The sequence below is a fragment of the Trichechus manatus genome, unplaced genomic scaffold, assembly GCF_000243295.1.
Source record: "Trichechus manatus latirostris isolate Lorelei unplaced genomic scaffold, TriManLat1.0 scaffold00005, whole genome shotgun sequence".
NCBI lineage: Eukaryota > Metazoa > Chordata > Mammalia > Sirenia > Trichechidae > Trichechus > Trichechus manatus.
This window is the reverse complement of record NW_004443941.1, coordinates 7,222,351-7,249,538: the sequence shown is the minus strand read 5'-3', so window position 1 is coordinate 7,249,538 and position 27,188 is coordinate 7,222,351. Positions and strand designations below refer to the sequence as shown.

General features: G+C 45.1%; 1 protein-coding gene across 1 annotated transcript in view; it reads left to right on the top strand.

Moving 5' to 3' along the window:
- The window catches only part of EML6 (EMAP like 6), a 267,307-nt gene that overhangs the window by 114,079 nt on the left and 126,040 nt on the right, over window positions 1-27,188 (top strand). The window contains exons 5-8 of the mRNA XM_012556681.2: window positions 1,229-1,414; window positions 3,609-3,744; window positions 22,037-22,238; window positions 24,835-24,972. Of these exons, the coding sequence (XP_012412135.1) occupies window positions 1,229-1,414; window positions 3,609-3,744; window positions 22,037-22,238; window positions 24,835-24,972 (662 nt within the window). The remainder of the gene's footprint in view (window positions 1-1,228; window positions 1,415-3,608; window positions 3,745-22,036; window positions 22,239-24,834; window positions 24,973-27,188) is intronic.

The following is a 27,188-nucleotide window of genomic DNA, read 5'->3' as shown; positions in this document are numbered from 1 at the left end:
TCATCCCGATCAGTTCAACATGGTTGTCTTTGACTTTCATTGCCACTTGTGAATGGTCTGAATATGCTGCCTTAAAATTGTTCTCATATAATGTTGTTTTATATGTATCTTCTCCATCAGATTTAAAGTTCTCAGGGCAAAAACGAAGATTTCAATATTTTCTCATGTGTAATTCCCCTGGAATCTTACCTTGGGCAAGTCCCTTACACTCACTTTCTTTCACTTCCAAATGGCGATAGTGATAATAATTTCTGCCTTCACCTATTCTCAAGGATATTATGAGGATCAAAGAACTTAATGTATGTAAAGAGCCTTTATCTGCAGTGAGGGCCTGCATAAATGACAGTAAGTCCCTACATTTAAAAACACTCTGTTGAAGCAAAATATTCGTTCTGTACAACCTGGGAGTCTCCCTGCTGTCTTCTGTGAAGTGGCTTAGGGCTCTGTGCTGTGGTCTTCCACATAATAAATTCTGTACCAAAATGGAAAAACCAAATCAATTATTTGGTTATATGGAACGATGACTCATATTTAGAAACATATTTCTGAGTAACATTTCTACAGTGAAGATTTAAAGCTTTTAGTTAGAAAGAAATTATTTCCAAATAATTCTAAATATATATAATAGTAGATTGTACATAATTCCCATTTTCCTTTATAGTTTTCTGCATTTCTAAATTTCTCTGCAGTAAACTTATACTAGTTTTATTCTTTGACAAAAATTAATCAAACAAAAATATGATGATTCATCCATTTTATTCCAGTTCTGAAAACACTGACATATTCTATTAAATCACCATTAAACAATTAGCAAAGTTTTAAAAATTTAAAATTTGGACGTTTAAAAAATATTGTTAAAGGTTTTTATCATGCTGCTAGTAGTTGGCTAAAATAGTAGTTGGCTGTCACAATGAAATAAATTATTTGTGCCTAGTTCATATATAAACCAAAAAAACCCAAACCCGTTGCTGTCGAGTCGATCCAACTCATAGCTACCCTATAGACTAAAACTACCCCATAGGGTTTCTAGGGAGTGACTGGTAGATTTGAACTGCCAACCTTTTGGTTAGCAGCCGAGCTCTTAGCCACTATGCCACCAGGGCTCCAATTCATATACAGCAATCTGTAATGTGTGAAATGAACTAAAACGTAAGCAAATTATACCAATAATGCAATGCATCAGAATACTCTATTTTGGGGTATATTTATTTTATCATTTATTTTCTAGTTTTGGACACTATGTGGAAATGCCCTGACTGCTAAAAGAGGGATATTTGGCAAAACGGGGGATCTTCAGACCATCCTTTGCCTTGCATGTGCCAAAGAAGACATCACCTACTCTGGTGCTTTAAATGGCGATATCTACGTCTGGAAAGGGCTCAGTTTAGTCCGCACCATTCAAGGAGCACACAGTGTGAGTATTATGATACGGAAATCTGGGGTTCAGTTGAAGGAGACCTAAGTTAAGATCACAAATTCCTGTATTCTTTTTCCCATTGCTTTAGGATCAAAAGACTCCACTGAACACTCCCTCAACAGGAAGATTTCCCAAATTATTTTTTCTCACCTAAAAGAAAAATATATTTCAAAAGTATAGTAACTAAGTTAGTCTTTAGCACAATTATTGATTAGCCTATTAATGTTGTTATTCATCAACAATAGCTTGATAGAAGACAAGAACTATTTCATCATCAGTTTCATCTTATAGGTCCGTGCTTGTCAAACTTCATGTGCCTACCAGTCCCCTGGGGATCTTGTTAAATGCAGATTCTGACTAAATAGTTCTGACATCATGACTTAGTAGGTCATGATATGGTTCTGCTGGTCTGTGGACCACACTTTGAGTAGCAAGAGTATAGACAACTATTATTTTTACATTGGTTGGCAAGGTAGATTTTCCTCATTCTGAATGTTCTGGTGCAGGGTGCCACCCCCATCAAAGAGTCACAAGCTCTTACAATACAAACAGAAATCATGGACGTTCTGCTTGTAAGAACAAGGGCAAACTTCTTAGAACCATTCTGCTTTTTTGACATATATGAAAATGGTTACATTGTTATATATATAGATGATAGAATGGAAATGTCCAAAGAAGGATGAGGTGATGATGTGATGTTTTTACGCCTATTGTGGTAAATGGAAATTTGATACAATGTTATTGAAAATTTAACAGACTTTTAACTTACTGTCTCCAAATTGATTTCCTATTACTCTTAATTTGAAGAAAAGTTTAAGTAACTCTTAGTAAATGTCTTAGGCTGGGTTCTCTAGAGAAGCAAAACCAGTAAAGCGTGTATATATATGTGTATATATATATATACAGAGAGAGAGATTTATACCAAGGAAATGGCTCAAATGGTTTTTAGAGGCTGTACGTTCCAAGTCTGTGGGGCAGAAAAGAGAATTCTCCTGATTCACGTAGCTGCAGGGGCTGGCAAACCCAAGATCGGCAGGCTGGAGAGCAGGGCTGCAGCAGCCTGTGAAGATTGACGAATCTCAAGATCAGCAGGCAAGCTGCTAGCTCAAGTCCCAAAAACCAGATATCAGACAAACAGGAGCCAGCTTCAGGACCTAGAACTAGCAAAAACCCCAGCAAGGCGAGCAGGAAGGAACTAAGTGGAGGAGAGATGAAGACTGAGGGGGCGGTAAGCCACCACAGGCCCCACCCCTACCAGTACCACTCAGCAGATTCCACAATGGGGGTGATCACGTCTCAAATTTCAACAGAGAAGTGATCACAACATTATACAGCTGCCAAAACATTGAGAATCATGGCCCAGCCAAGCTGACAATCTTAACCATCACAGTAAACAATCTATGAAATTTTAGATTTTCTTTGTCTTCTATGTTGAAGACTAATTTTCTTGGCTTCACTAATCATGAATTGACTCTTAAAACAAGAGGTCAGTATTTGTTCTCATTCATAAAAGCAGCTGGCTTAGTAATCTAATTTCTCTTTATGCTGGATCTTATGTCAACATTTTATTCTTATTGCACTTTTGAGCAGACCAGATAAAATATTTTCCTGTGGAAGAGCATCTTGACGTTATGTAACTACTTCAGATCTGAAGAAGCATCTTCAAATGATGCTGAACAAGTCAACACAAATGCAATTTACGATTAGGTTCAGGTGATGGCCTCTTGAGCCCACTGAGATCGTTTCAGGCACCTCTGTACCTGTGAAAGTGTTTATGCGCCTAGTCCACTTGTCTTTACTTGATTACTTTGGGCAGCCACTTATAAGAAGCATCTCCATTGTTGCCTTAATTTTCCTTTTAAGGATCAGTTGTCACATAAAGGAATTTATGTTTTCATATCTGCTTTAACCAAGTTATTCCTGAATGATTTTCTTTTTACAACTTGCCATCAATTTAGTAATTGTAAAGGAGTATTTGAACTAGTTTGCTTTGGTGGTTATTATGATTATTTTTTACTTCAGCTGAGATGAAGGGTATTGGAAGTAGATACTTGGTTTATTGTCAGGATTTCAATAGAAAACAGGGTTTTGTTTTTTTTTGCTTTGTTTTGTTTTTTAATCATCAAGATTCAACTATAATGACTACTTGGAATGATTACAGCATCGACTATTATCTATTTTTAACCAACAGGCTGGAATCTTTAGCATGTATGCCTGTGAAGAAGGTTTTGCCACTGGTGGGCGAGATGGGTGTATACGATTATGGGACACTGATTTCAAACCAATAACCAAAATTGATCTCAGGGAATCAGAACAAGGATATAAAGGTAATACACATATATATTAATACTTACCCATAACTCTAAGAGTGTTAAATATAATGTCAAGTTCTGTATTGATATTTGTTTCTTTGTTTGTACTCCACCTTGTTGCATAAAGGATTGAAGACAGTTTACAGAAATATGTTGAATAAAAGATAAAAAGTATGTTAAAAAAAAAATGGATAGGAAAATGAGACAAAGATAATTTTTTTTAAAAAAAAGCCTTAAAGTATTAGTTACCATAGTAGATGAGGTTAAGAGCATGGGCTCAGAGTCAGGGGGCCTGGGTTCAAATCCAAGTTTCACCTGCAATACCTTTGAGACCTTGATCAAATTTCTTTTTGAAGAGGTCTCAGTGCCTCAATTCCCTCATCTATAAAATAGGGATAATACTAAAACCAATCTCCTCAGAGTTACTTGAGGATTAAATATACTTGCAAAGTACTTAGGGTAAGTCATGGCTCATAGTCAGCACTCAATAAATGTTAAACCCATTGCCCTCGAGTCAATTCCAACTCATAATGATCTTGTAGGCCAGAGTAGAACTGCCCCATAGGATTTCTAAGGGGCAGCTGGTGGATTTGAACTGCTGACATGTTAGTTAGCTATTACTATAATATACTGAGAGTGTGTACCAGAGAATACAATGCAAGTTGTGTAGTACTTCTTTTTGAATTCTCATGATAGGCCTGTTGTTGTTGTTGGGTGCCAGTTAGTCAATCCAGACTCATAACGACCCCATGTGACAGAGTAGAACTGCCCCATAGGGTTTTCTAGGCTGTAATCTTTATGGAAGCAGCTCTCCACATCTTTCTCCCATGGAGCCGCTGGGTAGGTTTGAACCACCAACCTTTCAGTTAGCGGCCAAACACTTAACCCTTGCACCACCAGGGCTCCTTTCATGATAGGCCTACTATCCTTTTTTGTCACAGACAAAGAATTTGAGGCTCAGAGAGATTAAAGAGGAAAATGTAAATAGGAAAGATAAGATGAAGCCCCAGTTGATGTTAATCCACTTCTGCCCTCTGGAACGTTCTGTTCACTTGCTGCAGGTGCCCACAGACCGTGCCCCAGGCTCCCGTAGCCAGTGCAGGAGGGCGAGCTCAGTTACACGTCACACAGGGGCCTGTCTACGGGAAGTAACACCTGTGGCAATTAGTTTTAGATTGATGAGTGATCTCCCAGCTGGCGATGGAAACCGCCGTGCCCAGTAGAAACTGCTCTTAGCGCCCCTCCTCCAGCAGCGCCCAGGGGACGCGCCCTCCTGCCCTACTTAGTTACGCCTCTGCCGGGTCACGGTGCGCATAAGAGGAAAATGTAATTATCCCTGATGCTGAGATAAGGAAGACATTTCCAAGAGTCTTCCTGGAGAGGAAGGACCCTGTGATGTGAAGCCTAAAGTCCTCAGAAGGCCTGATGAGGGCCACTGCTCACTGAGTGCCTCTCAGGAATCCCCGGAAGCAGTGTGGCTGCAGCGGTTCTTCGGCCAGCACATCGTGGGGCCCTGCTGGGCGTTCTCCGTCAGCCACCAGTAGTTTTCAGAGGGCCGTCCTCCTAATTCGTGTTTTCAACCAAAATTTTTCTTAAAACTTGAACAGCTTCTCTATAAAAAACAAAACACCAAACTCACTGCCATCAAGTTGTTTCCGACTCACAGTGACACTTAGGACAGAGTGGAACTGCCTCATAGGATTTCCAAGGAGCGGCTGGTGGATTCGAACTGCCAACTTTTTGGTTAGCAGCCAAGCTCTTAACCACTGTGTCACCAGGGCTCCAGCTTCTCTGTATTTCTGTTAAATACAAAAGAAAAGTGTATTTACAGTTAGCAAATCTGGGGGTGGGAGTGTTATCTTCTTGTGGAAGCTCTGGATCCTGGTGTAGATACATTTCTGAATACCAGGCACAGGGATGGGCGTAGGAAGCTGTAGCATTTGGTGTCTACTTCAGTGCACCCACAAGGAGACAATCAAGGTCCTTAAATTCTCTGCTATAGAATGTGGGCCAGTGTAACTTTGTCCTGAAAAATATTCCAAGCAGACAGAAACAAGCAAGCACCCATAAGAGCAGTGTAAAGCAGCGGTGTTTGGCCGTGAACCATGAAACTTCTTGGTACCCATGGAGGTAAACCGGGAGTAAAGCATATCTAGATAACTGATGAGTTAACTTGCCAGATGGCATTGCTGACCATAAACTGGCTAAATGTTGGGGTGCATCAGCCAGAAATGATGACTCCTTCTTGACAGTCACTTCATCTAGCTCATCCAAAAACTGTATCACATAATTACAGTATAAATTTAAAAGTGTGGGATCAGAGCCGCAGCCACATTTACCCTGCTGTACTTTTCTGTCTGGTGCTGAGCCTCTGAAGCTGGCTCTCCAAGGAGGGTTCAGGAGCCGGTTCTGAATGAGCATCCGTATAGCCGGGCTAAGCGCATGACAAACTGCTGTCCCCAGAGTCAAAGAAGAGGACTCTCAGGGACACCCTCCATCTATAGCAGTTTCAACAGATTACCACTCTCCATCCCCCCTTGCCAAGATCAAAGCAGATAGGGGTGGTGCACAGCAGACAGGCTGAATCTGAAGCAAGCCTCTCAGGACATGGGCCTGTGGCACCTGGGCTTGAAGTTTATCGGGAAGAATTGGCAGGCATTTTAGATGGATGGCTACGGGGACAATAGCCTGTAGTTCAGGGCAGTAACGGGTTCTGTTTGAAAGGATGGTATGGATCCTCTTCCATTCCCAGCCCAAGGAAGCCATGAGCAGGGGCGAGGGCTTAGGAAGGAGTCCCAGGAGAGTTGGGGTGGGGATGTCTCAGGTCCCATTTCCACTCTCTCAACACCTTAACTTCTGCAATCACTGCTCACCACCAAGATTCTCAGTTACTTAGTATTTTACTTTAAATTGATGTTAACACAATCAGTTGCTCTCTCTCTTTTTTTTTTTTTTTAACTTCATCTCATCCTAAGTAACAATATTTGTGAAATCATGGGTTTAATATGTTGTTTATTTTTTTCAGTACTCATTAAAATAAATCCTTAATTATTGAACTGGAAAATTTGTCCATATAACACCCACCTAAATCCCCCTCCTCCCCACAGTGGGGTCTGTGCCAACCACACTTCTGGCAACGCTGTCGCAGAAGTCCGTTATGCGCCACCAAACTTCGAAACAAATACATCTATTCCAGCCCTCATCAAAAAAACAGGGTAAATGTCTGAGTCAAAAGAACAAAAGGCTCCTGGTTGAAGTGTTGATAACACCCCCAAATTCCACCCACCCCTCGCCCCCAGCTCAGGGAGTTGGAGAGCCTGTGCTGGCAGGTTCACGCTGGAGAAGATGCTCTTTGCCCTCACCAGGCCTTGGTGCCATTGTCACACTGAGGTAGGGAAGGAGGCTGTTGAGGTCAGGAGCCCATTTGCACAGCCCAGAAGGGTGAGGTGTTCTCAGAAATAGGCTCCCTCTGCGGTGTTCTCTGAGGCCAACTGTCCAGGCCACCCTGTGACAGGGGTGGGACCTCTCGGGCAAGTGAAGGCATGCCCCAAGCCAGAGTGGGGTAGGACAACCTAGCACAAGTATAGATGCTAAAAAGTATAGGATTTGAGGCCGGGAAGAAAAGTCATTAAAATGTAAATAGTTTTCTGGTCCAGCTTCTGTGTCAACCAGTCAGTACCATTCCCATGATCCTTCGAGAATTTGCAGAGTGTGGGGTAAGGAGGTGGGAAGGAAGGGGGAGGGGAGAAATAAGGCAGGGTGGACAGAAGATGTTTGGGTCCGGTCCCACCCCACCCGACCCCGAACGAAGTCTTGGCTTTCGCTTCCCCTTCAGTCTCTTTGCTTCAAAAATGGAAGCACAGTACATTTGAAAGGAGCAGATTCAGACAAAGCAACATTAGAACTTCTTGCTCTCAATTTGGACATGACGCTACATAGCTACATGTATGGATGTTTTATTCGTATGAGAATTTCTTGATATAAATAAGCTTTCTTCTCTATTTTTGCTGTTGGTGTAATAATAAACTTTGAATTTATTTCCATGGTAATATAGTCATTTTTCATTTACTCAAACAGCTTTTCTAAACAAATATAGCAAGAAAATTAACCATAGCCAGGTCCCAGTTCCTACAGCATGGTACTGGTAATTTTCTGTGTTCCTTAAACTTAAAAATATCAGTTAAAATTAAGAAACTGCTACTTGCCAGCATTTGGAATCCAAGTCTGTTTATAAAGATCACTTACTTAGCATGCGACCTGTAAAGCCTTCTACTGCTTCTGCAGTAGACTTCTAGAAGGTCTACACAATGAATCTGGTAATTGCCAAGTTATTTTATGAAAATCGCTATGAGATTCGCATGAATCTGCATATTCTAGTAACTATTAAACAGAGAGAGAGTAGTTTTTAGATGAACACACTAAGCTCAGAAGAAAACATAATAGCTTTGTTATACAGAGATGCTACTGCTCAGTTCCCTCACATCTTTGTAATCAAGCTTGAGCTAATTAAGGCATGTGACTTCTAGATAAAACAATTAACCCTAATTTAGGTGGAGGGTGATCCAACTTGGGTATGGGTCAGGCCCACATCAGCAGGAATCAGTAGAGCCAGGGCCATCTGGCTGTCTGGCCACCACGAAGATGGTCTCCCCTCCGCGAATCCTTCCCAAGACTTAGTCACAGAAAATGCCCTTCAGTCAGCGAGGAGGCCCCGTCCGCAGTCAGGGAATTGTAGTGTTTGATTTATAGCAGTGACCTGGACATCTTTTATGAGTTGCCAGGTTTTTACTGACTGGTGAGTTATCTCTGACAACAGTTTTAACTGTACATGATGATATAAACCAACAACCTAATTTGTCCAGGGCCACAATCCCTTGTCTGCAATTCTAAAAGCTAAAAGTTTTGGAAAACCAAGAGATTTTCTATAGCTAATTTGGCAGTATGACTATTCATACATTTCACTGCAGAAATCTTAGTACATTTGATTTCAGGGTGCTGCCACGGATCCCATTAGATGTATTACATATTCCAAGACCAAAATTTAACAAAATTTTCTGAATTCCAGTATGTACCTGACCTCAAAGGATTTCAGATACATGGGATGGTAGGTATTTTTTGGTGAACATCAAATTTTTGAATTTTTAAGCTGAGAGAGACAGTGGATGTCAACAAGTGGACCTCTCTCGCCTTAGGGAAGGAGCTTAATAACAGCACATTTTGAGTCTGATCGTTTTTAAAACAAATGAACGATTTGGGTAAAATAATGAAGCTTTAAATGACTTATCATGGGGGCAAGAAAGGCCAAAAATAGTTCCTAAAGCAAGTCAACCAAAATGAGTTATGGTGATAAAATTATTTGATCTAATAGTTGTAAATGATTACGTCTAAAGGAATACAGTAATTACCCGCACAGGATCAGATGTATTACTCATTTATTTATGCATTTAATAAATATTTATTAAGCACCTACTAAGTGCCAGATACGTGCCGAGGGACTGAACAGGCAGCACTAAAAACACGCGCCAGACATTGTTACTTTTCACTGATCGTTTGGGGGGGTGTTTGTGTGTTTGAACCACCAACACTGTTTGCTGGGTTGTTGCTGTGTCCCATGGACTGTAAACTCCAGATCCAGGGATGCTCTGCACTCGGTCAAGCAGCACTCCCTCAGCTTTGAGCTGGGCTCCTCAGGGCACAATGCCCCTCCGTGGACTCTCACCACCTCCAGTGCCCCTCCCTGTTCCCAGCTGCCGTCCTTTTCCACATAGATTACTATTACTACAGGAGACTCCCAACTAGTGTCCCTGCTTCTGCTCTTGCCCTCAGCACAGCAGCCAGAAGGCGTGTTTGAAATTTACATGAGTCAGATCACAGCAGCCCCTCCCTCAAGAGCCCGGTGATGATGATCCCCAGTTTCCCTCAGAAAAAGAGTCACAGTGCTTTCAGCCTCCCAGCTGGTTACCCGCCCCCAGCTCTGCTCCCTTGGCTCCTGTTGGCCATCCCTGCACTCCAGGCCTGCTCCTCTGCCTGCGTCACTGTCCCCAGGAACCTGTGTGGCCACTTCCCTCCTCTCCTTCAAGCCACTGTCCTGAAAACTTTGTGTAAAACTGGCACCCACTCTGCCCCCGCCCCGCCCCCTGGCCACTCCCGATCCGCTTCTCCCAGATCTACTTCTCACCCTGTCAAACGCCTACCTATTTACTGTGTTTACGGTCATCGCTTCCACAAGGCGAGGATGTCTTCTTTCACTGATGCCTCCTAAGGTCTTAGAACAGTGCCTGGCACGTGAGACGCCCTGGAAACAGCTGTCGAATGAATGAATGAATGAATGAATGGATGGATGAATGAATAGTGCGTTGTGTGACTGGAGCGTAAAGCCTCATGGAGAGAGCAAGTAACAGGGCTACAGAAGAAGGAACAGATGATTCGGTTCCTTTGTGTCAAGCTGCGGTGTTCAAGCTTGACCTGAGGACCAGTGATAAGAGGTCCAAGGGCAGGGTTAGGGAGGTGAGTGGCATGCACAGACTCCCTGCTCCAGAGTGGAGAGCAGACCAGAGCAGGGCAAGATAGGAGGGGGAGCCTGTGATTCTTCCCCACTCTTCATTTTCCTTATTACCATTTTCTTCCTCAGAGTACACTGAGGGTCATACAGTCTGGTGGTTCTCAACCAGAGGTGGCTTTGTCCCTCAGGGGCATGGGACATTATCTGCAAACATTGTGGTTGTCACAGCTGGGTGGGTGGGGGCATTTGTGGATAGAGGCCAGGGATGCTGCTAAATAAACATCCTAGAACACACAGGACAACCCCCCACCCCAACTAAGAATTATCTGACCCCAAGTGTCAGTAGTACCGAGCTTGAGAAAACCTGGCATAGACCAGCTCTCAGATCTGAGAGCACCGTGTTCACAACAGAACAGAAACGAGCACACCCTATCGTCCTCCTGGTCCCTTAGGGTCGCTTCACTGCACACCTGTATCCCCATCGCCTCTCTCAAGTCTCTCCCTGTCTGCTCCCCATTTTCCTGTGGGCCACACCCTCCTGCCCACTGGCACACAGATAGTCCAAGCTGACACACCCGGCGGTCACTGTGCTGAGTCAGTGGAGGTGTGGTGCTGCGGGAGTAGGGGCGCGGGGGCAGGGGCGCGGGGAGGTGTGCAGTGAGGAGGCGCTGGTGTGGGATGTTCAGACTCCTTGTGGGATGTGCTAGACAAGCAGAGGGCTGACTGTCTGCTTCCTTCTTGTAGTCTTTCCCCCGTAAACACTCTTCCGAGCAGCCTTGTTTACACACCCGCCTGGGTTTCCTTCCCTGAGGTGGGAGCCTGTGAGGTCAGCAGCGTTTGTATCTTCTGAGGTCCTGCTCAGCTATGTGGAGCTTTCGGAGTTCCTGTGGCCGTGGGATTTGGGGTCCTGCTCTAGGATTTTGAAGTAACGAGAGATTTGTAAAGAGTAACTTTCCCTGTAAATGCTACTGGACCTTCTCAGGCAGAGAGATCTTGTATGAGGGCAGCAGCCGGACATGGGCAAGGGGTGCTGCAGAGAAACTGTGGGTCAGCTGAGGACCCGTCCCCGAGGCCTGAGGGCAGTCCCCTAGACCCGCCTACAGCGGCCGCCGGCACCCAGGACCTCTCTGTGGCAGCCTTTGTGTCAAGCCGTCTACGCGGAGGACCCCACTGAATCCTCAAACCGCTTCCTGGGCTGTGGCCTGTGCGGTGGCACGGCATTCCGCACTCAGAAAGGCCCGCGCTTGATTTAACACTCTGCTCTCACCACCTTGAAATTCTTTATAGCTTTTGAAAAAGGGCCCCCCATTTTCCTTTTGTACTAGGTCCCACAAACCATGAGGCTGGCCCTGTCCCCCGGTCATCTGTGCTCATGCACCCCTGGGGAGACACATGTCTTCTCTCCCTCCTTTTCTTCCGTTCGCGGAACTCTGCCTTCAACATCGATCTTAGGGTTCTGCTGGCTTGGCCGGGAGCCCCTGGGCCACTCTGGGTTCAAAGGTCCCCACTTTCTTTTCCACAACCCCCCAGCTCCCCGTCTTTTCATCTGAGTGCAGTCTCTCCCTTTCTTATTACCTGTCACCTCTTCTTGCCCACCTGCCCCCACAACCAGGCATTCCTTAGTATTTTCTCTTTGGCAAGTGGATTCGTGTCCTAGGGAGGTGCCTTAAAATGACAGAAGCGTATTGTCTCAGGGTTCCGTAGGCCAGAAGTCCAAAGTCAGGTGTTGGCAGTGCCGGGCTGTCTCCAAAGGCCTTAGAGGCAGATCCTTCCGTGTCTCTCCTCGCTCCTGGTGGCCGCGGATGTTCTTGGCTTACAGCTGCAGCAACGCTCCATCTCTGCCTCTGTCTTCATGAGGCGTCTTCCCTCAGTATATGTCTGTGTCTTTTTATACAAGGACAGCAGTCAGATTGGATTAGGACCCGCCCTACCCCGTATGACCTCATGGTAACTGAAAACATCTTCAAAGATCCTATTTCCAAACAAGGTCGCATTTACAGGTACGAGGGTGGCAGCCAGGACTTGAGCATATCTTTTGTGGGGACACAATTCAGTCCATAATAATACGGTTAGGTTAGACAGCCACCACCTTGTCTTCCCTGTCCTGGGCCCAAGTTCACAGAGACAGATGTCTTGGCTCCAGACTAGACCTGCCTGAATCCTCACTGTATTTCTGTCATTTACTCACTGCGTGACTTTGGGCAAGTGATGCGGCTTTTCTAGACCTAAATTTCCTCACTTATTAACAGATACTTAATCTGGCGTCCCCGGCGCTGTCCCAGGGGATGGTAACGACAGTACCTTCCTCCTAAGTCACTGTGAGCTTTCAGTGGATGCCAGATGAGGTGCTGGGCGTGGGCCTCCTAAGTCACTGTGAGCTTTCAGTGGATGTTGGCTAAGACGACGGGTGTGGGCTCCGACGAGGACGGTTCCTGGCACGTACTCGGCTTGCTCGTGTCTCTCAGAATCGACGGGCCTTGGGCTTTCTACCCCACCAGGGCAGAGTCCTCCAGCACTTGGCTGAGGAACCGCTGCCTTGGAATCACCTGGTGCTGTGGCCTGGAAGCCTGAATCCTCAACAAGCTGCCTAAACCCTGACACCACGCTAGCTCTGGGTGGCTTGTGAGGCTGCGGTTCAGTGCTGGGTGCACACACGAGTCTCCTGGGGAGCTTCAGTCTCCTAAAGTAACTGTGCCCCACCCCACCCCGGACTAGCTGAGAGGGAGTCTGTGGGTGGGTCAGTCAGCCTACGCTTTCCAGGTGGGGTCTGATGCACAGTGAGGATTCAGGCAGCTGCTCTTGGCCTTGGAGCCCCGGAGTTGAGAACGTCGTTAAGCACCAGCCCCTCCTCACTGCCAGGCTGCCTTCTCCAGGCCACTCACTCTCAGCAGATGGTCACGTGGAAAAGGTGGGGAGGGGGTCCTGCCCCACCAGTGACTCACTCACTCACTAGTAGGCACCTCATATTCTCAGAGTTTTCATGGTTTAAGAAGCGCTCACTCCCCTCTCGCCTCATTTGTCACAAATTACCTTTGTGACATGGAAACGGGGGGCGGCCAAGCGGAGGAGTCAGGTTGGCGCCTGGGTCTTCAGGCCCCTCCTGCAGTGCTGTTTACACTGTGCTGTGACCCCTCTCCCACCGCTCTCCACCCAGACTGCTGACTATTGTTTCAGGTCAAGCACCTAGAAGCTGTATTGTGTATGTCTTCTAAAAACCAAAACACCCACTAACTCATAGCTACCCATAGGGTTTCTAAGCTTGTAAATCTCTACAGAAGTGGACTGCCACATCTTTCTCCCCCATGTATTTCTTCTAGGACATTTTATTTTATTTTTTTGTCACATCAAATCATTTGGAGCCCTGGTGGTGCAGCAGGCTGCTAACCAAAAGGTTGGCGGTTTGAATCCACCAGCTGCACTTGGAAACCCTATGAGGCAGTTCTATTCTGTCCTATTCGGTTGCTATGAGTCGGAATCGACTTGACAGCAGTGGGTTTGGTTTGGTATTAAGTCATTTATTTATTCATCAGACATTAGTAAGGATCTAGCCAGGCAGAGTGCAAGCTCTGAGGCCCAGAGATCACCAGGAAAGAACCAGCACCCTCCCATTGATGGTGGTCTCTACAGACAAAGCCAGAAGTTCCAGGGAGCTGGTGCCCGGGAGCAGGCTCCAGCCACAGACTGTGGGGTGTCGGAAATAAACACCCTAGTTTCCCTGCCTTGCAGGTGGGGTAACTGAGAGGTGCTCTGTACCATCTCCCCGAGTCCCCAGCAGGACTGAGCCTCAGGTGTCCGCCTTGGGAACCTGCTCAGTACACTTGAGGGCGTTGGTGGTCCAGTGGAGGAGCCCTGGTTTGATTCCTGGCCAGTGCACCTCATGCTCAGCCGCCTGTCGCTGGAGTCTCGCGTGGTGCTCCGATGCTGAACAGGTTTCAGCAGAGCTTCCAGACCAAAACAAACTAGGAAGGAAGGCCTGGTGATCTGCTTTCAAAAATCATCTGATAAAAACCCGCTGGATAAAAACTGTCCGATCCACAGCCAATCAGAGGGATGCAGCAGGACCAGGCTGCGTTTTGTTCCATGGTGCACGGGTCACCATGAGTGGGGGCCAATTGGCTGGCGGCTACAGCAACCACGTACACTCACTGGCTCCCTCCTCTCCTGTCTCTCTTCTCTCCTGCTGCTTCCTGCGATCCCCCTGAAATAAATGTTTCTCAGGGTCTGCCTGGAAGACTGCAAACGAAGATGCATGTAATTAAATGCGTGAAAAGAGGTTTAGGTGCTAGATCATGAGAGCACGGGGCACAGCCAAGCTGAGCAGCCTCCTGGGGGCTCAGGGCGGGAACGGCTTTCCTGAAGATGCACAGGACGTTTAGGTGGGCAGTGTGGGGACGGGGCACGCAGGCAAGGGCACAACCTGTAAACAGAACCGTATTTGGAAAGCTGCAAGCGGTGGGCGGAGTCGGAGCTGCAACCCCAGAGGAGTCCGGGTCAGGCTGCAGAGGGCCTTGTCGAAGGAAGGACGGCTGAAGAACTCAGACTTCGCCCTGCAGACACTAGGGGAGACTTGGGGAGCCGTGTGGGTACGCTGGCAGTAACCCACAGGGGAAACACGGGTGGCCCAAACTGAGGTAACAGCAGTTTGGATGGAGAGGAGGCTTCAGCCAGGGCTGCTGTGACTTCTCAGGCCCTAGGCTCTTTCGACTTCACGGGCCCCTTCCTCCATAAAACAATATTACAAATTACGTTTTACAAGCTACAATAGGCAAATGTATAGAGACCAAAGTTTTATTAGTGGTTACCAGGGGCGGGAGGGAGAGGGAGAGGGGGAGTCATTTCTTAGGAAGCAATGAGTTTCTGTCTATGGTGATGGAGATTTGGCAGTGGATACTGGTGATGGTTGCCCAACATGATTAATATAATTGCTGTCACTAAATCGTACACGCGAAAAACATTAAATTGCAAATGTGGTGTTATATATATTTTTACAATAAAAAAAGACCCACAAATGGAAAAAATTATATTTTACAACTGCCTTGGTATATAAAGATGAATATATTGATAATATATATTAAAACATTTTCCTCAACCTAAAAGTCCATTTTTTTTTCCTTCTGATTTTAAAGAAATTAAAACAGTTTTGTGGGTCCCTAAGAGTACTGTGGGCCTTTGGCACGGAGTCTCTGTGCTCACTGGGTAAGGTAGTCCTGGTGCAATCGGGAGCATATGAGGAGGTGGACGTGAACGCGTGGACGGTGTGTCAGGGACAGACCCACGTCTCTTGCTTGGGAACATGCGTAGTTACTATGAAGGGTTTACACATGTAGACATATACCAAGAGCTGTCTGTTGTTGTTAGGTGCCATTTAGTTGGTTCCAACTCACAGCAACCCTCTGTACAACAAAGGAAACACTATCTGGTCCTGTGCCATCCTCACAATTGTTGCTATGTTTGAGCCCATTGTTGCAGCCACTGTGTCAGTCCATCTCCTTGAGGGCCTTCTTCTTTTTCGCTTACCCTCTACTTACCAAGCATGATGTCCTTCTCCAGGGACTGGTCCCTCCTGATAACATGTCCAAATAAATGAGACAAATCTTTCCGTCCTTGCTTCTAAGGAGCACTCTGGCTGTACTTCTTCCAAGACAGATTTGTTCATTCTCTGGCCCGTGGTATATTCAGTATTCTTCGCCAACACCATAATTCAAAGGTGTCAATTCTTCTTCAGTCTTCCTTATTCATTGTCCATATAATAATAGTAGTAATAATATCTGTTATTTTAATTGGCTTACTGGTGTGTAGATATCTGCTTACAAAGTTCCGACTCCCCCTTAGAACGTGAGCTCCATGAGGGCGGGAGCCTGGCTTGTTCACTGCTGTAGCACCAGTGTGGGGCACATAGTAGTTGCTCAGTAAAAATTTTGAATGCATGACCATATTCTCTGCTTTCACCCAAGATCCATCTGACATCAGCAATGATGGCCCTCGTTCCACGTCCTCTTCTGAATCCAGCTTGAATTTCTAACAGTTCCCTGTCAATGTACTACTGCAACCGTTTTTTGCTGTCTGTAGGCTGAGGAAATTATATTCACACATTTCCTCAATCAACAGATTCTGAAAGTACAATAAAAGAATTCCTTTGAATTCAGTAACAGCTTTAAATAAAATAGTCGTTTATTAATTCCAACAAGAGCTACATATATATATAAAAATTATAGGTTCTTGATGAGGTGAAGTATGTTCTTCGATCAGCTTACAGACAACAAATTTTAAGATGCTGGTGTATTTCCTTGGCTTTGTTTCTTTTAAAAAAATTGCTGAGATTGAACTATATAGACAACTTCACTATGGCTTTGTTTCTAACACAGGTGTTTTCCATGTTATTTTAAACTTTTTAGCCATGAATTTTTAACAACCTTATTGTGCAGGTGGTCTGAATAGAAACAATAATTCACTTCTTATAGGACATTTAGGTCTTGTTTCTCAGTTTCTGAAATTTTAAATAATATTTTTTGCATAAAATTTTCCTTGATATTTCATATTATTTTCCCAGAATAAAGTCCTTAAGGTAGAAATTCTTGAGTTAAAAGAATAAAAACATTTTAGGGCTTTATATGGCCAAATTATTAAGGGCCCTTTTTAGTAAGTGTATTCAGACTCTTTATTTGCCTTTAAAAGGTATTGCTTTTATGACCAGGTGATAACTGTGGTCGGGGTGGGGAGGTGGGTTACATTTTATTCCCAAAACAGTTTGTTCCATCTTTGTGTGTTTGGGGTGCTTGTGTGTGGGGTGGTGGCCTTTCTGAGAGTTTGCAGTGCTGGCACATCAACATTATAACAAACAACAAAAACAAATAAGTTTTAACACAAGGAAGTAACTATGAGTCTCCGGGCAAGGCCCACAGGGCAGCTTCTTTAGAGATCCTGGCGCTGACCCCTCGCGGGGCTGGAATCTGACCACACACACAGCATGTAGTTATACATTGAGATGTGACCTTACTAAAAAGACCCCAACAAAGCACAAAAGCCTGCGGGTTAAAATAACAACAACTTCTATGTACTGGGTCACGTGTTTGAATGTATTATCGCATTGAAACATTATGTTATGAAGTATGAGTGCTAATACCATCTCCATTTTGCAAATAGGGACCGAAGACTTGAAAGGTTAAATAGCTTGCCATATCACACAACTGGGGTGGTGGTGGAGAGCTGGGATATAAACCCAGTCCTTGAACTTGACCATTCAACCAATTAGTGGAAAATAAGCAATATTCTTTAGAAATGAAGTCTATTTGATAGTCATGGACTAGACTTCCCCGTGCGCAGGCTTAGGGCTGTAACCGAGAGGATCAGAGGATGGTGTTGAGCTTTCTACCTTCTGGTCTGAACGTAAAACCAGGACGAAGGGCTGGTGAGAGCTTGGCCTTGGCCTCAGAGGGTTTTAGGGGGGAATGGGCTGTTGCTCTTCACTGCCATCTGCTGGCTCTCTGTACCAAGTACAGGCCAGAGCTCCCCATTTCTCACCAGCGAGGTGGCAGAGATGAGCATGCTGACCAACATGTGGATGCCTCGTCAGCTCAGTGGAACACCTTCGGCTCATACTGTCAAGAGAACCTACAACATGCGTTTTTCCAGAAGAAAAGAACGTTTATGTAATTTTAAATAAGCCAGGCTGGTTTTCCCTGCTTCTCGTCTCACTGTTGGTAGATATCTAACCATATTCCAAACAAGACCTTAATTTTTCTGGCTCCCAGCACAGAGGATATAGAAGCAAACACAGCTTAATTACTTCCCAACGCAACTGTCCCCTTGGCCTACCCAGCTAGAACACCGTGATTACGTTACTGTTCTCTGCGTTTGTGCCAGAGAAGTTAAAAACCAAGCCTGGGGAGACAGGAGGAAGGAAATGCTGTCATAGCCCCATCAGGGATCTGCCACTCACCAGGGTCTCTCCAGAACATTCCAGCAGAGAGCATGCTGTTCTCCCCACCACTCTCGCAGGCAGAAGAGCAATTAGATCAGAGACGACAGAAACTGGACGTTATCAGGCAACTTGAATGCAGTTCTCTATCCGTTGCTGTGTCTTCAGGAAGTAATTCCTATTTCACATGGTTAACTTGGACGTGAGTGTGACCCAGTGTCATACCTGTCACCTCGTAGTCAAGTCTCTGGGGTTGGTTTGCCTGATCTGACAAAATACAGTGTATCTATTTGAAGAAAGGAGTGTTTTTGTAGAGAGCCTGAGCTGATCTCTGAGAGAAAGTGTTCATGGCTCATTATGTTTATGCTGTAAACCATGAAAATGTAACAGCTTCTCTCTCTCACTCACACACTCTCTCTCTGCTTCCTCCCATATTCAGCCAGAAATAATCCTCATCAGTTTAACCTCATTGCCTTTGCTGTGTGTAAAGCTATCCCCTTATATTGGTTAGTTCAATGGAACCTGTTTCTGGGATGAAATCTCTTACAAAACACAGACTGGGAGGCTTGGAGGGCTCCTGGCCTCCCATTCCCCAGCCCCCTCCTCGCTGGGCCCCTGGATCTCCTCTGAGGGGTCCAGGACTCCCTGGGTGCAGGCTGGCTGCTGAGCGACTGTCCTAGCTCATCCTTAGGCGAAACTGGAAGGTGTTGACAGTTGTCAGTCCCAGGTGGTGGGTTGTTTGTTATAATATTCTTTGTAATTTTCTAAATTTGTTCTCGAAAAACAAGAAGGTAAAAAGATTGTGGGGAGGATAAATGTTTTCCTTTGGACCAAATACAAAGCTGGGTCCTTGGGAGAAGCTTTTGTTTCCAAGCTCTTTAGCCTTGTGTGACCGAACACGTAGTTGGAGCCCATGGGGAGAATCGGGGTGCTCATTCTTATGGTGGGGCCATAGTTTCCGGGCCTGCGTGAAAGAGCCGAGTCTAAAACGGTCAGTGGAATTATAAAGAGACTGTGGGTTGAATACTTAAAGTATATAAGACGTTGCTGAGATACATAATAATAGTAATAATAATATATGTTATCTTAGTTGGCTTATTGGTATGTAGATATCTGCTTACGAAGCTCTGACTCCGCCCTTAGGAGGGAAGCTCCATGAGGGCGGGAGCAGGGCTTGTTCACCACTGTAGCTCCAGTGTTGGGGCACATAGTAGCTGCTCAGTAAAAATTTCAAATGAATGACTACACCCTCCTTTCTTTCTTTTTTTAATGTTCTCACTGAGGACAGGCTGGTGTCTTTTATTTCTTGACATCTGCAAGCACTCAATGTTTAGATTTTGATGCTTGCTTTCATTCATTCAGCAATTTTTACTGAGATCACTACTACCAGCCACTCCCCTCGGTACTGAGGATACGGCAGCGAAGAAAACCGATGATGTGCTTCTCTTCACAGACTTTGCATTCTAGCGAGAGGAATCGGGCAGTAAATACAGGAAACAAATTATTTCCTGACGTTTTGCTGATGTTGGAATAGAATTAACCCTTTTTACTTCCTAGTAACTCTAAAGAGCAAAGTGTTGCAACCTTTCAGTAAAAAAATTCTAGGTGCCGCAAAGCCTGCTGCGGAGGCATCTCATTCACCCCCTTCCTGTCAACTCCCCGTGGGAGCTAGGAAAAAACCAGAGGAGGAAAGAGTACTTGTTCATCAGTGAACCGTAACTGAACCCCGAAAAGGCTTAGAAAAGAGGGAAAGACAAGAACGTGACGGTGGCAAAAGGACTGTCGCCGCGAGGCTGCATGGTTCTTCCGCGGCCGAGCCACGTGCCCTGTTGGCCTGTCCCCCGACTCCTCTCCCCGCCCGCCTGTCCTTCCCAGCCTTGAGAGTCTGCCCTGATGTTTTCAGCTGAGGATTCTGAGTGACTGACCCTGAACTAGCCGTTGCCAAGGTATCCCGGCTCTCTGCTCACAGCAGGAATAACAAATCCGCAGGCAGGCTTTCTTTCCTCCTTGATTTCAAGGTACATAGCAGTGAATTCAGAGCAAGGAGGAAGCCCTAGCCCTGTGTCTTTAAAAAGTGTCTTGTTTTGTTTTCTATAAATAAATTCATTATCTCATTTTCTCCCCCAAAACGACAGTGGGGTAGATAAGATGTGGATTACAGATAGGGTGCCCATATACCACCTAGCCCTGTTGTTTTCTCAGAGTCCTACCTGGCTTAGCATTGGTCCTGGATTTTTTATTTTGCAATAAAGCGTCGTTAGAATTTTATATTTGAAAATATTTTTGATAGAACTATTCAATAGGTTATTCAGGCACAGAAAAATACTTTACTGGCCAATAAATATTTCGAAAAATTATATAAATTTAATTATTTTTAATGCACCCTTTTACTTTCGGAGCCCTGATGGTGCAGTGGTTAAGAGCTTGGCTGCTAACCAAAAGGTCGGCAGTTCAAATCCACCAGCTGCTTTTTCGAAACCTTATGGGGCTGTTCTACCCTGTCCTGTAGGGTTACTAAGAGTCGGAAACGACTGGACGGCAACGGGTTTTTTGTTTTTGTCTTTTTTTTTTTACTTTCAGAGGTGCCCAGTTTGGATGATAACTAACATGCTCACCATAATTACAGTCAGCACTTCACAGGGAGGAACACTGAGCCTGGAGAGGAACTCTCCTTGCACATCTGGCGAGTAAACCAGTTGCCGTTGAGTCGATTTGGACTCATGGCGACGCCGTGTGTGTCAGAGTAGAACTGTGTTCCGGAGGGTTTTCAATGGCTGATTTTTCAGGAGATTGCCGGGCCTTTCTTCTGAGGTGCCTCTGGGTGGACTCGAACTGACAACCTTTCAGATAGCAGCTGAGCATGTTAACCGTTTGCACCACCCAGGGACTCCTGTCTGGCCCATGGAGCAGGACTAAAGCCCAGGTCCTCGGACTTCCTGGAGCTCTCTGTACCCAAGACTCAGATTTCAAAGCTTATCACATCCTTACCTTGTTTTAAATTAACCGTGAAAGTGGGATTGCTTCTGCACTTCTGGTTCAGACATGAGAACATTCTCTATGCACATAAATAAATAAGAGCAGCTCAGACCCGGTCGGGATGGAGCAGAGGCAGTGGAGAGAAGGCAGCCCAGGCAGGCACGCGACCACCTGCCTAGACAGCAGGAGACACTAGGCGGTGGAGGGCTGGACTTCACAGGAGCTCACGACACCTGTAGAGAGATTCCCCAGATGCTTCAGTCAGTGACGAAAATAACGTCTCCACTGACAACTGTTTGATGGTATTTTGAGACTGAAATTAGAGTTCCGTTTGCATATTTTTGGGGCATAGTGCATCTGTTTATCCAGCAGAATGAGTCTAGGCTCTGATAAAATGCATGCTAAACTTCCCTAATATGATAATTAACCATTATGTAGTATCACCCACGTATAATTTTGATACAATGTTAGCATCCAAAAGATTGAAATGATTATTAACCTTTTTTCATAACAAATCAGAAGGAAATTATTTCCAAGGGGGTTAGGTTTTCATAAAGACAGCTTTCGCCTCTTACGTTCATTCTGAGATGCAGTATATAAAGATACATCCTGCTGTAGAATCACGTAGCCATACTAAGGCAGACAAGAAACAATGGTCACTTTTTTGCAAAACAGATTGAAAGGGGTAGGGAGGAGGGAATATCCAACTCGTGTGAAGAAGCTATATAACACAGAACGGGGTGTGGGATTGATTCTCCACCACCAGGATTTTTTTAAGATGTTCCCTGTCTAGAATGCATTGCGTCAGACGCTATCCTGGTGACGGGATATTTAGGTGTTTTTCTCTTATTTGTAAGTGGCGTTAAGGTATGCATCCATCCGTTGGTTCATTCAGTGTTTGTTTTTGGCAGGCCTCTCTATCCGGAGCGTGTGCTGGAAAGCGGACCGCCTTCTAGCAGGGACCCAGGACAGTGAGATATTTGAAGTGATCGTGCGGGAGCGAGACAAGCCGATGCTGATCCTGCAGGGCCACTGTGAGGGAGAGCTCTGGGCCCTGGCTCTGCACCCCAAGAAGCCGCTGGCCGTGACAGGCAGTGACGACCGCTCCGTCAGGTGAGGCCCTGGTGGCGGCTGCTGTCACCTTGCTGACATCCTTGGAGTAATGGACTTACGTGGCCCAAATTTGCTTCTTTCTTAGGAGAAGGATAAGCTGTAGTGTATAACCACACAGTTTCCTAAAGGAAAGTTAAGACATTTAGCTCAACAGCAGTTAGCTTGTTGGCATATTGTGGCTATTTCTCTTTGGCTCCATCTTAAGTCAGGGAAATGTTATTAGAAGTGAAAATACGCTTGTACCGTGTCGGGTGGCTTCCTGCTGTCTCTAGTGAAAGACGCAAGCTAAGAGCACACATCACGATAAGGCCGCATTTCCCCTGGCACCTTCAGTCCTCTGCAGGGCGCTTCACAGCGACTTTAGATTCCTCAGAGACACCTTCTCAGTCATCACCAGTAGAGCTTAAATTCTCATGTTCAAAGTTGTCTTCAGCACATGAGTTAAGTAATGATTTCTTTGTAAATTTTCAGGTGGAATTTTGAATACTGTCCTAAAATCCAAGGAGAGTGCCTCTGGCTCCTGAGCAAACACAGTTTTATGAAGACCTCAGGAGCTGTTGCTGCGCATCGCTTGTTAGTCCCTGAGAGCTCAGGATTGGGTCAAATGAGCAAAATGAGCGTGCTTCTAGTATTCTTGTGATTACTGGGGGCATGATCATGGGATCTGAAAGTCTCTTACGCTGGTTTTAGTGTCTCGGTATTCATTATTGAGCTCAACAACCAACAGGCCGGAAGGAGACCGACCAGCTGATTGATTGATTGATTGATTACCGCTTCCAGGCTTTAGCAGCCAAACTAGATTGATTGATTACCGCTTCCAGGCTTTAGCAGCCAAACTAGATTGATTGATTACCGCTTCCAGGCTTTAGCAGCCAAACCAGGACGTGGTAAACCAGACTGAGGGTCACTGCCTTCTCCCCCCGACTCTGTGTTTTTGTGAATCTAATCTAGACACAACCAGAGTAATCATTCAGCCCATTCGCAGTCTCCACCAGGCACTAAAGCCCCATCAATGTAAAAATTAGTGAAAACAACTACACTGGTCCCCTCATGTGACGTAAATGTTCCTTTGGTTTACATGTCTCTTTACTCACTTCCTCCGCGTCTCTTCTTTTTCCCTCCTTTAGTCTGAGTTTTTCCAGAGCAGCCAGAACAGTGCGACCAAGTTACTCAGATACCTATGACACTCAGTTCAGACCCAACCAGAGAGAAACAGTTGCACGAAAACCCTTGGCATTTGTATTTTAAGAGCTGTGTTGAGTCTCTGAATTGCAAACATCCCCCGAAAGAACCCTGGCTGCCAGAATCTGTCTCATCTGCCTGACCCATTCATTTGTCAAAAATTTTAAATGTATTTTTTACTCTGAGTATTGGAATTCAGCAAGTGTATAAGTCAATTTCTTGAGAAAGAATAGCTTAGTTACCTTATAGGGACAGTGCAGTTTACTGAGCAGAAGTGGCTTCTTTATGCTAGTAAAGCAACGCTCACATTGCCTAAAATAGCACGAGGCTAGAAACAGCCTGGGGTTGTGAATAATGAGGAAGTATTGAGAATACTGTGAGCCCGAGGCTGGACCACACGGGCGCCCACAGGCTCTGGAAACTCACTGTGCGCCTCCGGGTTGGAAGGGGCAGGCTCCATCCCTCAGGATGGCAAGATGCACTTAGAAAAGCTGCACCAGGGGAGAGTCTTGCCTCTGTCACAAAACTCAAGATTCTCAGTGCCCCTAGGCAACGTCGTTTGTTAAGAGAAGGCTGTCTTAAGAGTATGGATGGAGAGAGGTCAGATACCACAGGCGCAGCTAACATGTAAACCCTTACCCATCCCTGTAAATCTTCAGCTCAGGTTGGCTCGGTTTGAGGGCCTGGATGAGGTGTCCCCAGAGCTGCCTTAGCTGCGCTCGCTCCTTGGTCTCCACTTCCCCAGCTGTACCTGTGCTCACCAGTCAGGGGCACTGTGACATGGCAGCCCCCACCAAGAGAGGACCCATCGGAGCAAGGCGCCCAGGGAGCCCTGCCCTGAGATGCCTGTGGGTAATGACAGTGCATTGTTGTGCCCCATCCACTGTGAGACCCGCCTGGGGAGGGGTCTCATCCGCTTTTCTCCATCTACATTTTCTGAGGAGGCCAACAGATGGACTGTGTATATCCATCCATATGTGCTTACATAACACAGTTACGAGAAAGTACTAACATTAAAACACACAAAAACCCATGAACAATAATAGTATCTAGTAGCACTTTTTATTCTGTAAGCATTGTTAACAACCAATGGCATAAGTAAAGAACGATTTTAAATTTCCAAGGAGAAACGTAAGATTTTGTGTGAATTAGTGTTTAAAATGTCCTTATTCAGTGATTCTCTAATTCTTTGTAACTGTTATCTCGTTTTGCCTTTCTTGCTGGGTCTTTCAAATGGTGAGGCTGACCCAGACATGGACTAACGACCTCCCAGGTCCCTGACAGGCTATGGTGAAGGACACCGGGGAGGTGACCATGTCCTTTGCTGTCACTATCACACTGTGGCTGGTCAGCAGGTCTTCCTGCCTTGGGCTGACGCTCTTTTCTTTTCTTTTGCCTGCGTCCTTGTGCTCAGGCTGTGGAGCCTGGCTGACCACGCCTTGATCGCCCGCTGTAACATGGAGGAAGCAGTCCGCAGTGTCGCATTCAGCCCTGACGGATCTCAGCTGGCCCTGGGCATGAAGGACGGCTCTTTCATTGTTCTCCGAGTCAGGCACGTACCATCACTGGCACTAGAGCTGCTCGGTTGTTGAAAACCCCCTGGTCGTAATGCGTGCCAAGATCTTAGGAAAATGCCCTGACTCTTTCAGACAAGAATGCTACAGGTCCGCAGTCCCCTACCCGTAATTCCGAAACCCAGAATACTCCAAGAATCCAAAATTCTTTGGTAACTTTTCTGGCAGCACAGCCTGACTGACCCAGCGAACCGATGTGAGGCTGTTTATAGTCTGTTAATCCCTTAGTAGGAATAATCACAGAACATGAGTTTTCCTGCAAAAATATTAACATGTTTAATATAGCCCCTGCTGGGGATGTTCCATAATATACTGTGTGTTAAACTTTCTAAAATCCGGTGAACAATGAATTCCCAAGCACATCTAGCTCCTAAGGGTTTTGGATAAGAGATTGTGGGCTTGTAGTAAGCCAAGGGAGTCCCTGGTGATGCAAACAGTTAATGCATTCAATTGCTAACCAAAAGGCTGGCAGTTTGAGTTCACCAAGAGGTGCATTGGAAGAAAGTCCTGGCAATCTCCTTCCCAAATGTCAGCCATTGGAAACCCTATGAGCACAGTTCTGCTCTGACACACGTGGGGTCTCCATAAGCTGGAAATGACTTGACAGCAACTGGTAGTGGTGTTAGTAGTAAGCGAAGTGCAGGGCTTTTAACTGGTTCAGCCATGGTTGACGAAGTGTGACCGGAACAGACTCGAATTTTTAAAATCCAGGTGATCTGAAACTGTAATTGGAACAGGAAAAATTATGGGTCAAAGCCCTGGAATGGGAGACTTGGAAGAGGCATAGTGAGCCCTTTCAGAGTCTGCTGTGTGAGATTGGATTAGTGCCAGGACTGAGGACAGCAACATGCATTCAGAGTGGTATGGTCAACCACCATCTTTGAGCCAGTCACCACTGTTTTTGACTCTGCACAAAATCCGACAGGCAAGAAATTTGATTGCTATGCAATGAGTTCGCTGCCCTTGTTTTCTAATAGGGAGATTAAGTTTCTAGCAGGGCTTTGACCCGTAATTTTTCCCTTTCCAGTTATGAGTTCGGTTCACCCTAAGTTTAAAAATTTAAGTCTGTCCCTGTGTCGCTTCCTCAGCCATGATAGAACCAGGAAGATCCAGTTTAAAGCCTTGGTTAAGAGGAGGAAAGAATAAAGCTTCCAACAGCACTAGGTTTTTAGAGGGGAGCTTGAGTAAAAGAGTCTCACCCATAATCTGCAATAAAATAGAATATTTTTTATTCATTAATATCCTGCATCATTTTTACTGGACACAAATTATGACTCATCCTTGAAATTCCTCTGAATGCGTTCTTGTTCTCTTGGTTTACATGCTTTGTGATTCCAGAAAGGAAATGCCGCTGTAATGTAAATTAAATTCTGCGTGTTTTGGGCACAGAAAATTCTATATAGCTTTGAGAAATGCCCTTGGCACAGTTTATTACACTACATTTTCCTTACCAGCCACACATAACTCATTACCAAATTGGTGTGCAAGATTTCCTTTCTGTGCTTAGCAGTGTGAAAAGACAAGGGGCTGATTACCAGATAAACTCTGTGACGGCTTTCCCATGGAAAAAAATATTCCCGCACACCTATTTTATAACAGTACAGTCAACTATAGTGTCATTGATAAATGATGGCAGGGGTGAGGAATTATCATGTGGAAGAAAATATTTGGCATTTTTTATGCATTCAGTTTATTTTAGAGTTGATGAAGCCATCTTTCCTGGCTCAGGGGACTTGCCGGTCACACTTTTGTCTCAGTTACAGAAAAAGACCACCTCAGTGAGCTTTCAGATGAGAGCAGAAATTCTTCCCTGCATCTGATCAGAAAGGATACAAAATATTCCAGTGATCCAGTGTCTGTCTTAGTGACCTTTCAAAGTGAAAATTAAATAATTGCATAGCAGTTTAACATTCAAAAAAACAATTTCCTCTTCTGCTTTTTGACTTGCTCTTTTGGGAGCTGTAAGCATCAAGCTTAACAGTCCCTGGTTTCTCGCTTTTAAAGTATAAAAGAAATGGTTTGTTTTTCATGCTAACCTTGATATATTTTACCTTTCTCCATGACATATTTTTAAAACAATTTTACAAATTTTACAAACCCCAATTTTTTTTTTTATTGTACTTCAGGTGAAGGCTTACAGAACAAATAGTTTCTCATGAAACAGTAGTACACGTATTGTTTTATGACATTGGTT